This window comes from Chlorocebus sabaeus, chromosome 12, assembly GCF_047675955.1.
Source record: "Chlorocebus sabaeus isolate Y175 chromosome 12, mChlSab1.0.hap1, whole genome shotgun sequence".
NCBI lineage: Eukaryota > Metazoa > Chordata > Mammalia > Primates > Cercopithecidae > Chlorocebus > Chlorocebus sabaeus.
In genome coordinates this window covers 32,422,838-32,438,840 of record NC_132915.1, presented here as the reverse complement: position 1 = coordinate 32,438,840, position 16,003 = coordinate 32,422,838, and the positions used below count along the sequence as shown (strand labels likewise).

The 16,003-nt window shown below is 35.7% G+C and overlaps 1 protein-coding gene across 4 annotated transcripts in view; it reads left to right on the top strand.

The window, feature by feature from the left end:
- Positions 1–16,003, top strand: part of RFX3 (regulatory factor X3) — a 309,035-nt gene that overhangs the window by 276,401 nt on the left and 16,631 nt on the right. For all 4 annotated transcript variants that reach the window (XM_007969367.3, XM_073021548.1, XM_073021549.1 and 1 more), the window contains one exon: positions 3,649–3,802. In XM_007969367.3, coding sequence (XP_007967558.1) covers positions 3,649–3,802 — 154 coding nt within the window. The remainder of the gene's footprint in view (positions 1–3,648; positions 3,803–16,003) is intronic.

Here is a 16,003-nt window from a genome sequence, read left to right as displayed (position 1 = left end):
CTTAGAAATGTATAAAGAAAGACTCATTCTCTATCTGTGATATTCATTCCTGAAAAGATTTATTAAAATTCACCTGACTCGGTATTGTTGTTCTGTATTATTATATAATGAATGACATCTTTTAAAATAAATATTTTTATTATGCAGTTAATATATGCTCACATTAGAAAATGTGGTAAATACAGGCCAGGCATGGGGGCTTGCACCTGTAATCCCAGCTATTTGGGAGGCTGAGGCAGGAGGATCTGTTGAGTCCAGGAATTCGAGACCAACCTGGGCCACACAGTGAGACCCCATCTTTAACAAAATAAAACAATAAGCTGGGCATGGTAGCAAGTGCCTATGGGAGGTGAGGAGCATAAGATCACTGGAACCCAGGAGTTCAGTGCTGCAGTGAATCACTATAATGGCATCACTACACCCCAGCCTGGACAATACAGCAAGACCCCCATCTCTAAAAAAAAAATAATAATAATTTTTTAAAAAGACAATCTAGGAAATACAAAAACTTCTACCCAGAAATTGCCACTGGTTAAATGTTTTCTTTTTGGGTTAAATAAAATTGGGATCCAGTTGTTTCCCGTGAACTATTTAACTATATTTTTCTCTTAACATTTTTTATTTGCAATTGTATCTTAAGCATTTCTTGCCATTAAATATCTTCAGAAACATAATGTTTAATATCCTCGTACTATTTCATTATGTTTATGCCTCATACATTATTTAGACATTCCCTTATTCTTGAACATTAAGATGGGTTTTGGTGTTTTGATACAGTTTTTTAAAATGCTATCATGATTATCTTCATATACAATCGTACATATATCTTTGGATAAGTTCAAGTAAAAGGATATAAACATTTAAAGTAACTAATACTACTTTAATGAAATGTGTGATCTCAATGCTAATAAAGTATTAGATATTCCAGTTTACTTGGGGGTAGGAATGTTTTGACGTATGGAGTGTTTTTATGTAAATGAGCTCATATATCTTGCTTCAACTTAACCATTATATTATAAACATCTTTCCATGTTACTACTTATATGTCTACTTCATTTTTAACTACTTATATGCATACAATTTTATATCTAAATGAGCCATAACTTGTTTAATCAGCATCCTACTAGATTATCTTTTTAACGATATTTCCTTTCTCCTCCTAGTTTCTCACTAGTACAAATATTGTGCTGCAGTTGTAACTATCTTTGGTTATTTGTGTAAATTTCTAGAATTCGATTTCTGGGTCAAAGGTTTTGACGTTTTAAATTTTGACAAATACTGCCAAATTTCCCTCTACAAAAGTTTTATGGATTTATATTCATAGAGACAGTAAAGGAGAGTTTTTCCAAACCAACTATAACATTGGGTCTTTTAACCTCTAACAGCTTTGTAGAGTATATAAGGTATCTTACTTTAATTTTCATTTCTTTAATTCCAAATGAAATTAGTCATTTTTTTATGTTTGTTAGCCATTTGTCTTATACTTTAAATTTTTAAAATTTGAAAATTTTAGATACTTGCTATCTTTCTTCAGCAAGATAAATGCAATTAGGAGCAAATATTCTGTTCATGCTTTACTTTAAAAATCATTTATTTCAAGTCTTTGTTAGTATGGGTAAAAATGTTATATAACATTTTATTTTTATTTTTGTGTTGTTTTTGCTTTTTTTTAGTAAGTGATTCACTGCTTTAAAATTTTTTTCCATAGGAATATAAACATTTATTTTCACATAGCTCTTACATTATGATCTTATAAATTATTTTTACAAATTGGTAATATGTCACTGAATTTTAGGAAAGTCATGGATAGAGTTATATAGAGAATTTTGTCATATATTTTGGCATGCAAATGAAAGTATTCATTTATTTTTAATAATTATTTATAGAGTTGTAAACTTAAGGAATTCATTAAGGTAATCAATTATAAGATATTATTCACTAGACCTACTATTTATGATAATGAATATATTATTAACACTAATGTAGGTAACAGTATAGTTACATGGGTAGTTTTCTTAAGATTTCACATACATTATTTCATTTGACTCTTGGGCTAACCTTTGAACCTTACAAAAAATTATGTGATCACAATTGAAATCACACAGTGGTAACCTGGGTCTGTGTAACTTCAAACCCACACTTACTCTTCTTATTATAATTTAGTAAATAGATCTACAGAATTGAGAGGCCCTCTGCCATCATCATATAATAATTGCTATTCTTGCCACCATAAATAAATGAGAATGAGAAGGTCAGCTTCTCTTTTTCTGTGTATTGTAATCACAATCACTTATATTTGAATAGCATTCTAGTTATAAGTTGATTTCACATCCTTTAACTTATTTTATCCTTGAAATAAGCATGTAAGTTAGATAAGACTGAAAGCAGTGTTTTGTTTTCATGCAAGAGGAAAAACATCTCAGGGAAATAAATGATCTTTTTGAGGTCAGCAGTCAATGAAGAGACAGAATCAGAATTCAAGGCTTCTGTGTTTCAGATGGACAGTGATGATTTGTCACTTGCCAAGTTGAATGCATACAATTTGATGTATTAGTAGCCTCTCTTTAAACAAGGTTGAAAAATGAAACAGAAAACAAAAGTACAGTCTTTGTTTTTCCATTTGCCTAATGTGTTATAATTCTTTACTGTAAAACAAGGCATAGGTGAGATTTTACCTCTTTCTCCTGAGAATTCAGTGGTGGTTTTAGTGTTCGTATGCCAAAAATCTTTAGAAAAAGGCCAATAAATGAAAGTGGTAAGAAACACACACGTACACACATACACACACTCATACACACACATCACTCTGATTCTAAATTTTGACTATTTTAAGGTTTGAAGTGTGTGAACAAGCTTAATGATTGGCATGTTGAAGCCAAGATTTTATTTTGGACTCATTTCAATTTTAAATATAATAGAGTTTATTATTCGTATTTTATTAATAATATTGCTTATATTTTCATATTATATACATTAAATGCATTTTCAAAAATAATGGATTTCTTAATTGATTTTATTGTGCTTATTTCTAATGTAAATATGCCATAATTTAAGTGGAAATCATTAAGAAACTGGAAGCACTTAATACGTTTGCCTTCCAAGAAAACTTGCTGGAATCCTTGTACATACTTGCCTGTAGTCTATATTGCCACATCTGGGAATATTGCTTAGTATATTTTGTAAGCTTTGTCTGGCAGAAATACATATTTTTCCTAAAGCATACCCCAGAGGTCATTATCACTGAGAGGGGACAGACTGCCAACCTTCATCAGTAAGATTTTTACTTCAAGTTGCTTTTTCTTAGGGTAGTGATGAGTGCTCAATCTTTCAGAAATATTTTTTGTTGAATTCTGATTTATTTGTGTGTTTGGTAGAAGCAGCAGACTTGCCTATGATAGTAAAGTGACTTTTTCCACTAAGACTATCTATCTCTAATAAGGATCAAGTCTCGGTGAGGATTACCTCTTTATCATTCTATTTAAATGAGTTGAGGCAACTGCTTTCAATAATGAAATGATTTCATGACAGGTTTTATACTATACCAACCATATAGACTCCCAGCTTGACTTTTTTTAAGAGGAAAAATAGGTAGAGTGCTAATTTTTGTCATTAATATTAGCTGCATATATGTCTTTTCTCTTGGAACAGCTCAATGGTTATTCGGGACTTAACCTTACGCAGTGCTGCTAGCTTTGGCTCCTTCCACCTGATCCGTCTACTCTACGACGAATATATGTTTTACTTAGTAGAACATCGTGTTGCTCAGGCAACAGGAGAGACTCCCATAGCAGTCATGGGCGAGGTAAGAGAGACTGAAAGAGCTGTGACCCATTGGGTTATTAAAAATAAACCAAAATTATACTTCAGTCTAAATATATTAATTATTGATTAAAACTATGGTTCCTAACCAAGTCAGCCTCAGACTCAGGAGGGGCTGTGGAGTTATTGCAAGAGTTTCTTAAATTCCTCTGTTCTTATGTGCTTAATCAAAAGATTCTAAAATTGTAGATTATATCGTGAAAGTTCATGGAATGTCTCTCTATATTATACAGGTGCCTATGTAAAAGAAAAACTTGAGAACCACTGGAATATGAAAAATACTTAGAGTGGGAAAAAGATTGATGCTCCTGATAAAGCAAAGGGCTAGGAATACAATGGAAAAGGTTAAATATGTATTTTGTAGACTCTTTTCCCCAGTCCCCAGGAACAAGTAAATGATTCTGTTTTAGAAGGATAAAAATGGTAATGATGATAACTAACATTTTTTGGACACTTAATATGTGCCAGGCACAGTTCTATGTTTTTTACATGTAATAAAGCACTCAGTGCAAGTCTTTGAGATAGGTTCTACTTTATTCTGTTTTACAATAAGCATCCAAGGTTTATGCAGAAAGCTGAGACATAGAAAGGTTAAATGATTACTCAGCTAAAATATGGTAGAAATTTTTTTTCAAACACAGTCTGATTTTCAAACCCATGCTTCTAACCACTAGTGATGTGAGGGGGAAAATTCTCTTCTTCAGAATTTCTGAATAGTAATCAAAATGGCTCATCAAAAAGCTAAAACTCTGAATATAAACAAGGGCTGGTTAATGTAATAAGGAATAGATGCAAATGCTCAAATGGTTCAGCACTGGCTTATTTTGTTACATTGAATGCAGGAGGCAGGGGTAGTTTATACCTTGTTGAATTATACCAGATTAGAAAATGTGACAAATTTCCCAAGGCTGTAAAAAAGACATGTTCACTTTTAAGCTATGTGTATGTGCTTATATAAATAAAAAAGAGTGAAAATAGATATTATTCAATGCTTTTCCTAGTTTAATATAATAAGGCATAAATAAAAATACATTAAAATACTTCAAGGACCTCCCTAATATTCTAGTATAAATAAAATGCATGTCAAACTTGCCTAGAAGGTCATTTGAAATATTCATCTTTTCCACTTCTTTAAAACCCCTTGCTGTATACCAGTCTAAATGTCTTTGTATGATGTTCCCTGATGATGATTAAGCTTTAATGATGCCAAATATATGTGTGAGATTAAGCAGGAATCACTGTGGCTTTTCATTGTAAGCAGGACCTCATGTGACCAAAGCAATCTGGACTTTTCTTATATTTGACTTCCCCTCATTGCCTCTTTCTTTAGCTGTTTTGTAGATGCCTTGTTGGAAAATGCCCAGTTAGCACGTGGACTCAGTACCCTAAAATTTCTTAACTCAGGGTTCAAGACTTCAGAAATGGACCTTGTCTTTTAGTATACTTAACACATTTGCCATCTACCTCATACACTCCAGGACTTCTTTAACAGGATAAACAGGATAATGATGGCAGGGATTCTCATTAACACCATGTGGCTAATCCTGATGCATGGCCTTTGCTTTCCTTGTATCTCTAGGGAACAAAGGCAGTGGACATGAGCCAGTCACACAGTGTGAAGGCTTAGCAACCTCCTGGTATGCTTGCAGAGGCGGCACCAGAATTAAAATGGGCTACATAATCTATAGTGCCAACTAACCATCCTAATAGGTATTTTTTTTTTTTTTTTTTTTTTTTTTACTACATGTAAACGATCTAAATGAACATGACAGATTTTACATAAGGCAAAGATATATACATAAAATCTAAATTAAAAAAAAAAAAAAAAAACACGGTCAAAGATCTAAGCATACTTCTTGATTTCTTTGCTTACTCAGTTTATAGGAAAGCCCTTTGACCTGCCTATGCTCATCCATTATTTACCCCAAAAGGCAAATTCAGACTAATTTTATAGGTTGGTCTCCCCATACAGCACTGATGCCTCATACACCTGTTTGCTCTCATAGATCTAGTGGCCATGGTCATACTATCATATCTAAAATTTCTTGATTTGGGAAAAAGGAGAAGGAAATTCAAAAAATTAAAAAGTCTGTTTTCTCATGTTCTCCTCACGTTATCCTAAGTCTACCTTCTCTTGGTCCCTTGGGTGACTTCCTTTTCCAATCACCAACTCCAGATGTGCCTGTGTACATAATGGGAATAACACAGCAGGCCAAAATCCATTGAAATCCATAAAAATCACCGTAACTCCCAGTCACAGCAAGTGGTTTGGAATAATGATTAATAATAGCAACCACAAAGACAATAACAATTGTCACTATTTATTGAGAGCATATCATATATTTAACAAAATTAATAATCTTGCTCTATCTACTAATGGCTCTCTCAGTAAATGGTGCCACAATCCTCCCAGTTGATTATACCAGACACATTAGCGTTCCCTTTTTATATCCTTCTATCTTGACTCCCATCTCCAACCAATTACCAAGTTTTCTGTTTCTGAAATCCCTCAGAGTGCAGTCAGTATCGTCTTATGAAAATGCAAAGCTGACTGTGTCAACCCCCGCTTGAAACCCTTCAGTGGCTTTCCCTTGTGTTACGAACATGAGCTTTTGCATGATCTGGCCCTGCCCCTCTGATCAACGTCAGCCTCCCACTTCCTACTCTTTCTGTTGCAATCACAGTGGCCTTTTCTCTGTTCTCATTCACCAAGCTTTTCTCATCCTTGGACTGCTGCATAAATGGTTCTTTCTACCTAGAAGCCTCTGCCCATCTCCTCGCACCCATTCTAACTCCTACTTCATGTTATAAAAATCAGTTTCTCAGGGAGACTCAGTTCCTCCAGAATACCTTAAATAGTTCAACTCTTTCTGATTTGTACTTTTACTTGTCATTCTAGAAGCTCCACAATACTAATTGCACAGTTCTTTGTTTGATTTATATAATCAAAGATGTAATACCTGGAAACAATAAAGGACTTTGAGTCAGAAGTGAATTCTCCTTCTAACTCTGTCGTGTCTACTAGTATAATCTTGGGCAAATCATGTTGACTTGTGTTGAACTCCAGACTTCTGATCTCTGAAATTGATTTATCATTTATTAACAAGTTTTTCTTGTGTAAATACTCTATGCCAAAGCTATCATGATTGGGATATAATGAGGAGCAAAATGGATTTTTACCCTGCCTTTGAGGAGCTTAGATTTCAAGTGGGGGATATATATTTAAATAGTCACATAATTATAGCCGCAAACTTTGTTAAGTGCTATGAAAGAAAATTAAAGGGATATAAGAACGCTTAAAGCATGGGGCCCTAAATCTAGCCTGGTAGGACCAGGGAAGGTTTTCCCAAGGAAGTGATGTTTGAGGTGAGAACTAAAGGACAAAAGATGTTAACTCTGTGAAGACAGAATCTGAAGGTAAGGGGTGAAAAACACCCCAGGCACAGGGGAATGTGCTCAGGCCCTGACAGATGGGAGGGGGCACAGCCAAGGTGAAGTTTTTCTGGGAAACCTAACGTTCAAGCACCACGGAGACCATATAAACACTGTCAAATGCAACTGACAAGAGGAAAAATTGAATTAGGATAGAAAGTCTAAATTTCAAATGAAGCTAACACCTACATAGCAATCGTGTACCAGGTACTGTTCTCAGTGCCATATATATGTGTTAATAACTCACCACAGACCTATAAGTGGATACTATTATTACACCTATTTTACAGATGATGAAATGAGAGGCCAGGCGCGGTGACTCATGCCTGTAATCCCAGCACTTTGGGAGGCCAAGGCGGTGGATCACCTGAGGTCAGGAGTTCGAGACCAGCCTGACCAACATGGTAAACCCCCGTCTCTACTGAAAATACAAAACAATTAGTCCCAGCTACTCAGGAGGCTGAGACAGGAGAATTGCCTGAACCCAGGAGGCAGAGGAGGTTGCAGTGAGCCGAGGTCACACCACTGAACTCCAGCCTGGGCGACAAATCAGGACTCCGTCTCCAAAAAAAAAAAAGAAGAACAAATGAGACACAGAACCAAAAAGTAACTTGCCCGAGGTCACACAACTACTAAATTGTGAAATCAGGTCCCGAAACCATGCCATCAGGCACCAGAGTCTTTGCTGTTAATCTACCATGCTTATGACCTGCTACAGATTGGAGCAGGATTGGAGTAAGAACAGTTTCAAGGGCAAACCTGCAAAATAGTCACAAACTTTGCTGGGCATTTGTTTTGCCTTTATAGGTGCTTGCTTTGGAAAAGGTGTCAGTTAAATACTTTCATAAGCAAAGAAAAAGACTTTCCTTTTAAAGTGACTTAAGAACAATGAATATATCTTTTCAATAATGTGAACTCAGTAAATGAGTTTTAAAATTAACATTACTTAACATTATTTGAGCAGGCAGGCAGGAAAGAACATGTTTTACATATAAAAATACACAAGCATACAAACCATTACTTTTGAATTCACTGTAACACTGTCATTTCAATTGTTGCTGGTGTTACTGAAATAAAGACTGCTATACAGTGGACTCCCCTAAACTGGAAGCAGCTTCACAGTCCCAAAAAGTTTTCCTGTAAATGTCAGTATGCTACTACATTAATACTGACTAGTAAATTATTTAAAGCATATGCAATTCTAGAGTTTCTTTTATTTTTGCCTAAATGGTAAAAAGGAAACAATTTATTTATTGCTAGAATTTATTTAATTTTTAAATTTTCATTTAAATATTATAAATTTATCCACAAGCTTTCTGGCAGTGGTGAAATTTTAAGAGTAGGAATAAAATAAACAAGTTGCATCTGTTTACACACCTGTTAAATAAACAATTTTAAAAATCATAAATTTTCTGTACAACTCTGACCAGAAAAATTGAGCAGAAAAATGTCCTTTTATTCAAATGTTATGGCTGTTTAGAATCTTTCTGCTTTATTTCTTTAAAACATACATAGTGCATTAATATATTCACTAAATCTGTAAAATTTTTATTGCTTCATAAAATTATTTTGTTACAAATCTTTTAATAATCTATTAAATATATCTAAATTCTTTTAATCGTAATTTATACTTAATATTATATCTAAGCCACCTCTTTAGCCATTTTCAAATAAAGAGGAACCAACAGAGTCTTTAAGTATTTAATTGTGAATATCAATATAGAAAAGATAATATTTCAGTAATATTTTTTGAGAAAAATTTAACCTGTAACAATTTAACATCAAAAGAAAAATGTCTTGGATTCATCAAAATTGATGTACTTGGTTAATTTTTTTTGGAAGGAAAAAAATCTTCAACCTAAAAACTGAAGAAGTGCAATAATAATTGAACATGTAAGCTTTTGGGATAAAAGCTCAGTGAAAGAATTCCATTTGGTGGAAGTAGAATTACAGTCACAGTAAACAAGTATTGGTGCTTAAAGTAAAATCAAACCAAAGAAAAACAAAGTTTAGCGAGCATTGTGCTAGTGTGACTAGGGAATACACTTTAAATGTGCCTGTTGAACAATAGACTTATTATAACAGAGTATTTTAAAAGGAAAGAACATTATCACAAGTCAAGATAGTTTGCAGGAAAAAAAAATAGAATCTTGGAACAGTAGTAGCTTAGAAAATGTAAGGAATGTTTGCCAAAAGTTATATTGTTGATTGTTATTTATAGTAAAGCTTATTATTTACTATATTAGTATTTTTCTAATTGAGGGCAGGCCTTGTGCCAATCACTATGCTAGGTGTCTTACATTCTTATTTAATATTGACCAAAACCTTGGAAAAGATGTCTTAGTATCCCTATTTCACCAGTGAGGAAAACAGAAATTGAAAGTTGTCCCAAGTCAAAACTAGCAAGTTTTGAAAGTAGGACTGCCTCACTTCAAATAATCAAATGGGATGGGCTTAATCTATATTTCAGTTTTTCACCATATAAATTACATAGTTTCAGAATAGGGACTGTGTTTCAGAATAGGAACTGTGTGCAACTCCCCAAAACACATAAACACATAGACACACATTTTCTCTCTGACAGTCACAAGCCAGGTGCTTAGCTTACAAGTTTTTATTATTTTGTTTCATAGTTTTTTTCCTCTGCCTTACAGGATGCCTCTTAATACTCTTGCCATCTTTTCCCCTTGTACTTTTTGTTAGTAGATGTTTGGAATATGAAAACTAAATGGATATTAGTCTAAGCAAATTGCATTTGGAAAACTAAATCTGCCAGAAAATAACAAATTACACCCTTCAGCTCCTCTACACCCATCCTGAGATCAGATCTAAATCCAACATTTTTTTAAACAATTCATAGTTTGGTTTTAGTTGTAAATCTGCTCATCTACTTTAGCACAATTTCTGACAACTTGAAAATAAATTATAAAAGTGACCCCAAAGTTCCAGAGAATTGGCACCTTGTCCCATTTTTCTTCCTTTTTCCTGGTTTGTCATTCTGTTCATTTCTCTTCTTGCATTTGAGAAAAGAATCTGTTGACTCAGCAGCCCAGGGCTACGGTTCTTTCCCTCTGGGATCCCTGCTCATTAGCTTCCTATGCATGGCTTTCTTCCCTGCTGACTCTGGGCTATAACCTCTCCTCTCATCCTCTTCAGGGAATGGAGAAAATTTTGCTTATAACGTGATCTAAACAATCACACAATAGGTACCCAAAAACTACTCACTCAAGGAAGGAAGTACAAAGGAGTGAGAGAAGGACAGACTGCCAATTGATAGGACGTCTTCTTGGATTTCATGATTGATACACTAGATTTCTTTACCCCGGGGGAGGGGGGAACTCCTAGACCAAAAAGTGTACCTTCTCCTCAGAAAGTGCCTGTCGATACTATTTCAGAGAAATACGATAAAGTTGGACTTTCATAGGTGCTTATGAGAGCACTTTTCCTAAAGAGCTTAGAAGTGGGAAAAGAAACCAAAATGAAGTTGAAGACTTTTAAACATATTTCAAGGACTAAAATGGTCACTGTAGACATCAGGAGAGAAATCTAATCAGCACACAGTCCTCTTCAGCAAAGTCCACCACTAAGTTACTTGTTTAGTAAAGAGTTTCTCCGGTAGCACTGCAGCTATTTGGGCAGACCCAACCAGAGAAAAAGATTCCCTGGCATAGAGTAAGCATGACGGTGCCACCTACTGGCCACTTTGCCATACTCTGTCATCCTGTGACACTTTGCCACACTCTGTCATCAAGTGGCTCTGGCTTTGAGATAGTCTTTATGGTGGTTTTGCTCTCAGCCACAGGTGAAGATGGTGGTTGCTGGCCCCCCCGATAAATAAATAGCTCTTGTTTGGGATAGGTAAATTTCTAAACTCATAGGAATTGTTTTCTGCCTTTCTTTACACCATCCTTGTGTGAAATATACTGCCATAAAATGTCATAAAAATTAGAAATTTTCTGCAAGAATATGGGCCTTATGTGATGATAATACAAGCACTTCAAACGTGGTTGATGCTTGTTGTGACAGTTTTCTTAGTACAAAGGGAACATGTTTCTACATTGCTGCTCTGATTGTCTCTCCAGTTAATGATTTCCAGAAAAGAGAACTGGTATAATCAAATTTAAGATATAGTCCTCAAATAGAATAAATTAATGCTATGCTTTCCTGTTAAATAATATAGGTGTTTTCAAGGGGAGCCAGTATTAAATTAGGAGCAAGGTTCATTCTATTTCCCCAATAGCTTTACTTGCATAAAGGATGTGCTGCCTGGCCCAGCCCTGCAATTTGCAGGGCCCAGGATACCATATGTCTAAATATTTTAAAAGTTATGAATCAGACTATAAATAAAATCTGTTCTATCCACCTACCTTGACAAATATGTCTTGATAACAACTTGGAAGGCTGAGTTTGGATTTGAAATTCTGTCTCCCCTGAGTTCCATACCAGAAAAGAGTGACATATACATAGCCAGCCCCTGTCCCCAGCCTCTGGCCCCTAGACTGCTTCATCACTCCCCATCTTATATTATGAACAGCTTTGTGCTCAGATTTGTGGACACCTCAGCTCAGTCCTCAAGTTTTGTCTATGTTTTGCAAACAGCTGCCCCTTTTCGGCTATCTCTTCATGCCTCTGAATGGTAGAGTTGGAGAAGAGACCTGCTGGGACCTGGAAGGGAACTCAGAGCCATGGGACAGGGAATTCTAGGGTCTCAGCTAACAAGAGGTGATCTGGGAGGAGGGAGGAAAGCACAGGCTCCAAGAAGTCACATCCAGTTGGCTCTGTGGACTCCTTACACTGTAAGAAAGGGAATGGCAATGGAAAAAACAAAACAGAGTTCTCCATAGTGTGGGTCTTGGGCCAAAGGCCCCTCTCACTTTGGCCTTAATGATGGTGTTAAATGCTCCTGTTTTTGAAACCACTTTTCTCTTCCAAGGCAACTGAGGCTGATATTGTAATCTGAACACTTCACCGCCTGCACACTCACTCGTGTGTCTTAGGCATTTAAAAACATTTAGGTACACCTGTTGCTGTGTGCCCAAGGCAGGCAGAAAAGCCTGAACAGTTAGAATCATGCTGCCCTGTGTACAGAGTGACCAATAGCACACATTGCCAGGATAGCTGTCTAGCCCACAAGAGCAAGACCAACAGCAGCTACTGGCAGGATTTGCCCACGTGTGGAGCAAACTGCCAGAGATCTTGGCCTTCTTAGCAGGTTTCAATAAAAACTATTTAAAGATACGTAGAAAAGTGCACATACACATACATAGAAAAGTAACCAAGGAACACAAAGTTTTACCAAATGGAATGTTAGTAATCCTTGCAAATATTATGAAACCTGAAATTAAAGTCAGCAACCTTTTCCTTGGTTGTAAAACCATGTATCAATGCTAAATGCAAAATGCTTTGATTTATTTGGTTCTTGTTTGGGAAACATTTAAAGAAAATAATAATGCTCTGAACTCCTTATATTGAAATTTCAAGATGTTTCTTTTCACCATCAAAAACATCCAGAATAACTGCCATTACCGACCTTTTTTGAATCACGTTTATTATCTCTTTTTTTTTTTTTCTTTGAGATGGAGTTTCTTTCTTGTTGCCCAAGCTGGAGTGCAATGGCAATCTCAGCTCACCACGATGCAACCTCTGCCTCCCGGGTTCAAGCAATTCTCCTGCCTCAGCCTCCCGAGTAGCTGGAATTATAGGCATGCGCAACCATGCCTGGCTAATTTTGTATTTGTATTTTTAATAGAGACGGGGTTTCTCCATGTTGGTCAGGCTGGTGTCAAACTCCCAACCTCAGGTGATCTGCCCGCCTGGGCCTGATCACTTTTATTAACTAAGGTTAATAAAAAGATTGCAAAGCTATATATTATTTGTAAAATTCAGAATGTTACAAAGTTCAAGCTAAGTGTGGAATGGTGACATTTCTTCATAGGGCTTTTGTGAAGATTATTTACATAGGTGAGTAGAGTAGATAGGCAGGCAGACAGGAACATAGTAGGTTCTTGATCTTTGTTAGTTCCATCTCCTTCCCTTTGCATAAATATATAAATATCTGATAAGTATTTGATTGCCTTCTACTCTGGATTAGATTTTTAAAAATCAATTCTGCATTGACAATCCAAGTAATAATATATATAATTAGATCATCATTTTTTGGACCATACAAAGGTAAACTTAAAGTTGAAATTGATAAAACAGATGACAAAAAGACACATGAAGGCATTGATAATATTGTACTGCAACTGGAAGAATACCCTGCAAACAATTTTTGAGTCAAATGATTCATGATTTTGAATGTTGAGTCAAATGATTCATGGAATTACAAAGAATCCAACAGCATTCTTTGGTATGTAGCCAAAGTGATAATCAAAAGCAAACTAATTCAATGCTTTGAAAAATACAAACAACAAAATAGAATGGGGAAACAAGTCAATTAGAAAAGAAAATGGGAACATTAGAGAAGAAGCATAAACATAATTAGTTCTAACTAGACAGTCATAGCTAGACTTGAATTAAATCTTAACTAGTAGAAATGAATGAAAGGTTTTGTAAGTACTTGTGAAATGGAGAAAAAGGATAATATATAGAATTTAAGCAAGTTAAAAGGTAACTTCCCAAAGAGATATCTTATTCCAGCCACAAAATAGAAACTAGTTCAGAAAACTGTATAATCATTTGTTCTTTGGGCCTGTGACAGCTTAAAAATCTTCTTTCCTAGAGCAAATGATTAATTCACAGAAACTGGCAAAATGTATACGTATACACATACATACATATTTTATTCCCTACATTTGTTTATCTAAAGTTACCATTGCTGGCAGAATTGGTCTCCAAGTAACCCTCAAGTGAGTAGTCTTTTCCGGTTAACATTTTCACATATGTGGACTATCTGTTGCTGATGATCATGTTCCCAGGTCAGCAGGAATGCTTCTGGCAATGTGGTGTTTGCTTTCTGTGCTGGGCTGTGTCCACTGCCTGTGGTCACTTCCTCCATCTGATCACATGCCAGCACCTTGGCCTCTTACTGCTCTCCTCTGCACAGCATGGATCTTCATGGAGCCATTGAGAAGTGCTGACACAGAGGGCTTTCCAAGGTCTTTGGGGCTGCTTGTGGTGCAGCTGGTAGCATGGGTTGGTACTCATGAAACTGTCCAGAGAACCAGGATATATCCTCTTTTTTAGTGTGTACTTTAACACATTCGCTTGGATATGGAGCTTAGGACTGCTCTGGCCCCACTACCCCTCAGTATATTTTGGTTTCCTCAATTTTGGTTTCCACTTCTTTCTCTGAATGACTTCCTTGTCAACTTCCTTAACAACATTCAGCTCTGTGAACCTCATAGACTTTTTAGATGCATGTATGGTTTCAACAGTCTAGACCTTGAAATGCATGCTGTAAACACTTTCAGACTGTAGGAACTTGTATATAAAATTAAAAGTCTGTAAATGAAAAATAAAGTACAAATGTACTAGTGACAAATGTATCATAAAAGATGAATTGATTCCTACATACCATTGTACCCTACCCTTAGTGAAGAACATAAACAAAATTCAGCAAAAAATTACTATGTTCCAAATAGCTTAATCTGGTTGGATGTGTTTCCTCCAATACTAGGAAAAAAAAAATGTCATATGGTTTCACTCAAGCGAATGTGATAATTTTAAAAAATAACTTATGTATGTGTAATAAGCAGTAGGATGGGCATTAAGATGTCGACATCTTAATCCTTGGAACCTGTGAATATATTAAGTTACAAATGGAACTAAGGTTGCTAATTGGTTGAATTTAAATGGGGAGATTATCCTGGATTATCCAGGTGTGCCCAATGTAGTTAGAAGAGTAACTACATTGTTAGTATATAGAATACTAACTGAATACTAACTAGAATACTAATCGCTGGCTTTGAATGGAAGGAGGCCAGAAACCATATGTAGAATACTACATACTAACCTGAAGAGAGAGGTGGAAGAAGCTGTGTCAGAGTGATGCAGTGTGTGAGACTCAACCTAACATCGTTGGCTTTGAATGGAAGGAGGCCAGAAACCAAGGAATGGTGACAACCTCTAGAAGCTGAAAAAGAGGGGAAAAAATTGTTTTCTAGACATTTCAGAAAGAACCACAACTCTGCCAACACCTTGATTTTAGTGACTCCAAATCCATTTAGAAGTTCTGACCTCCAGAGTGACAAGATAGTAAGTTTGTCTTGTTTTTAGCCACTAAGTGTGGTAATTTATTGCAGCAGCAATAAGTATCTGTTACAGAATGAAAGCTATCTTGCTCTGAATGAATATTGCTCAGTGATGACTTATGGATTATAGGTTCTTCTTCCAGTACATTATTTTTTTCTTGCTTCCACCTCTCCTTGCCACACATCTTACTGTCCTTTCTCCATTGATGACCCACCCTGAAAGTCATCATCATCTGGAACACTCCCTATTTGCTTTTACTTATGGAGAACTTCTATATTAGACTCTCTCTTTACATCTTCACCTGCCATCCAAATTGGAGCAAATGTCCCATTAGGGAAGCTTGCCCCACCTGAATTAATAATACATGTAACTTTTCCCCAATATTTTGTCTTGCAAACTTTCATGCAATCTTTTCTGTCACTCTAGACTTCCTTCTTCTTCCACGAATGCATACAATTGAACACCAGCTTTGGTCTGTCTCTCTTTGCCTATATATGCAAGTGCCCAGCGAAAGTAGAGGAAGATTATTTTTCTAACTCATTTCTGTCTTTAAAAGCTG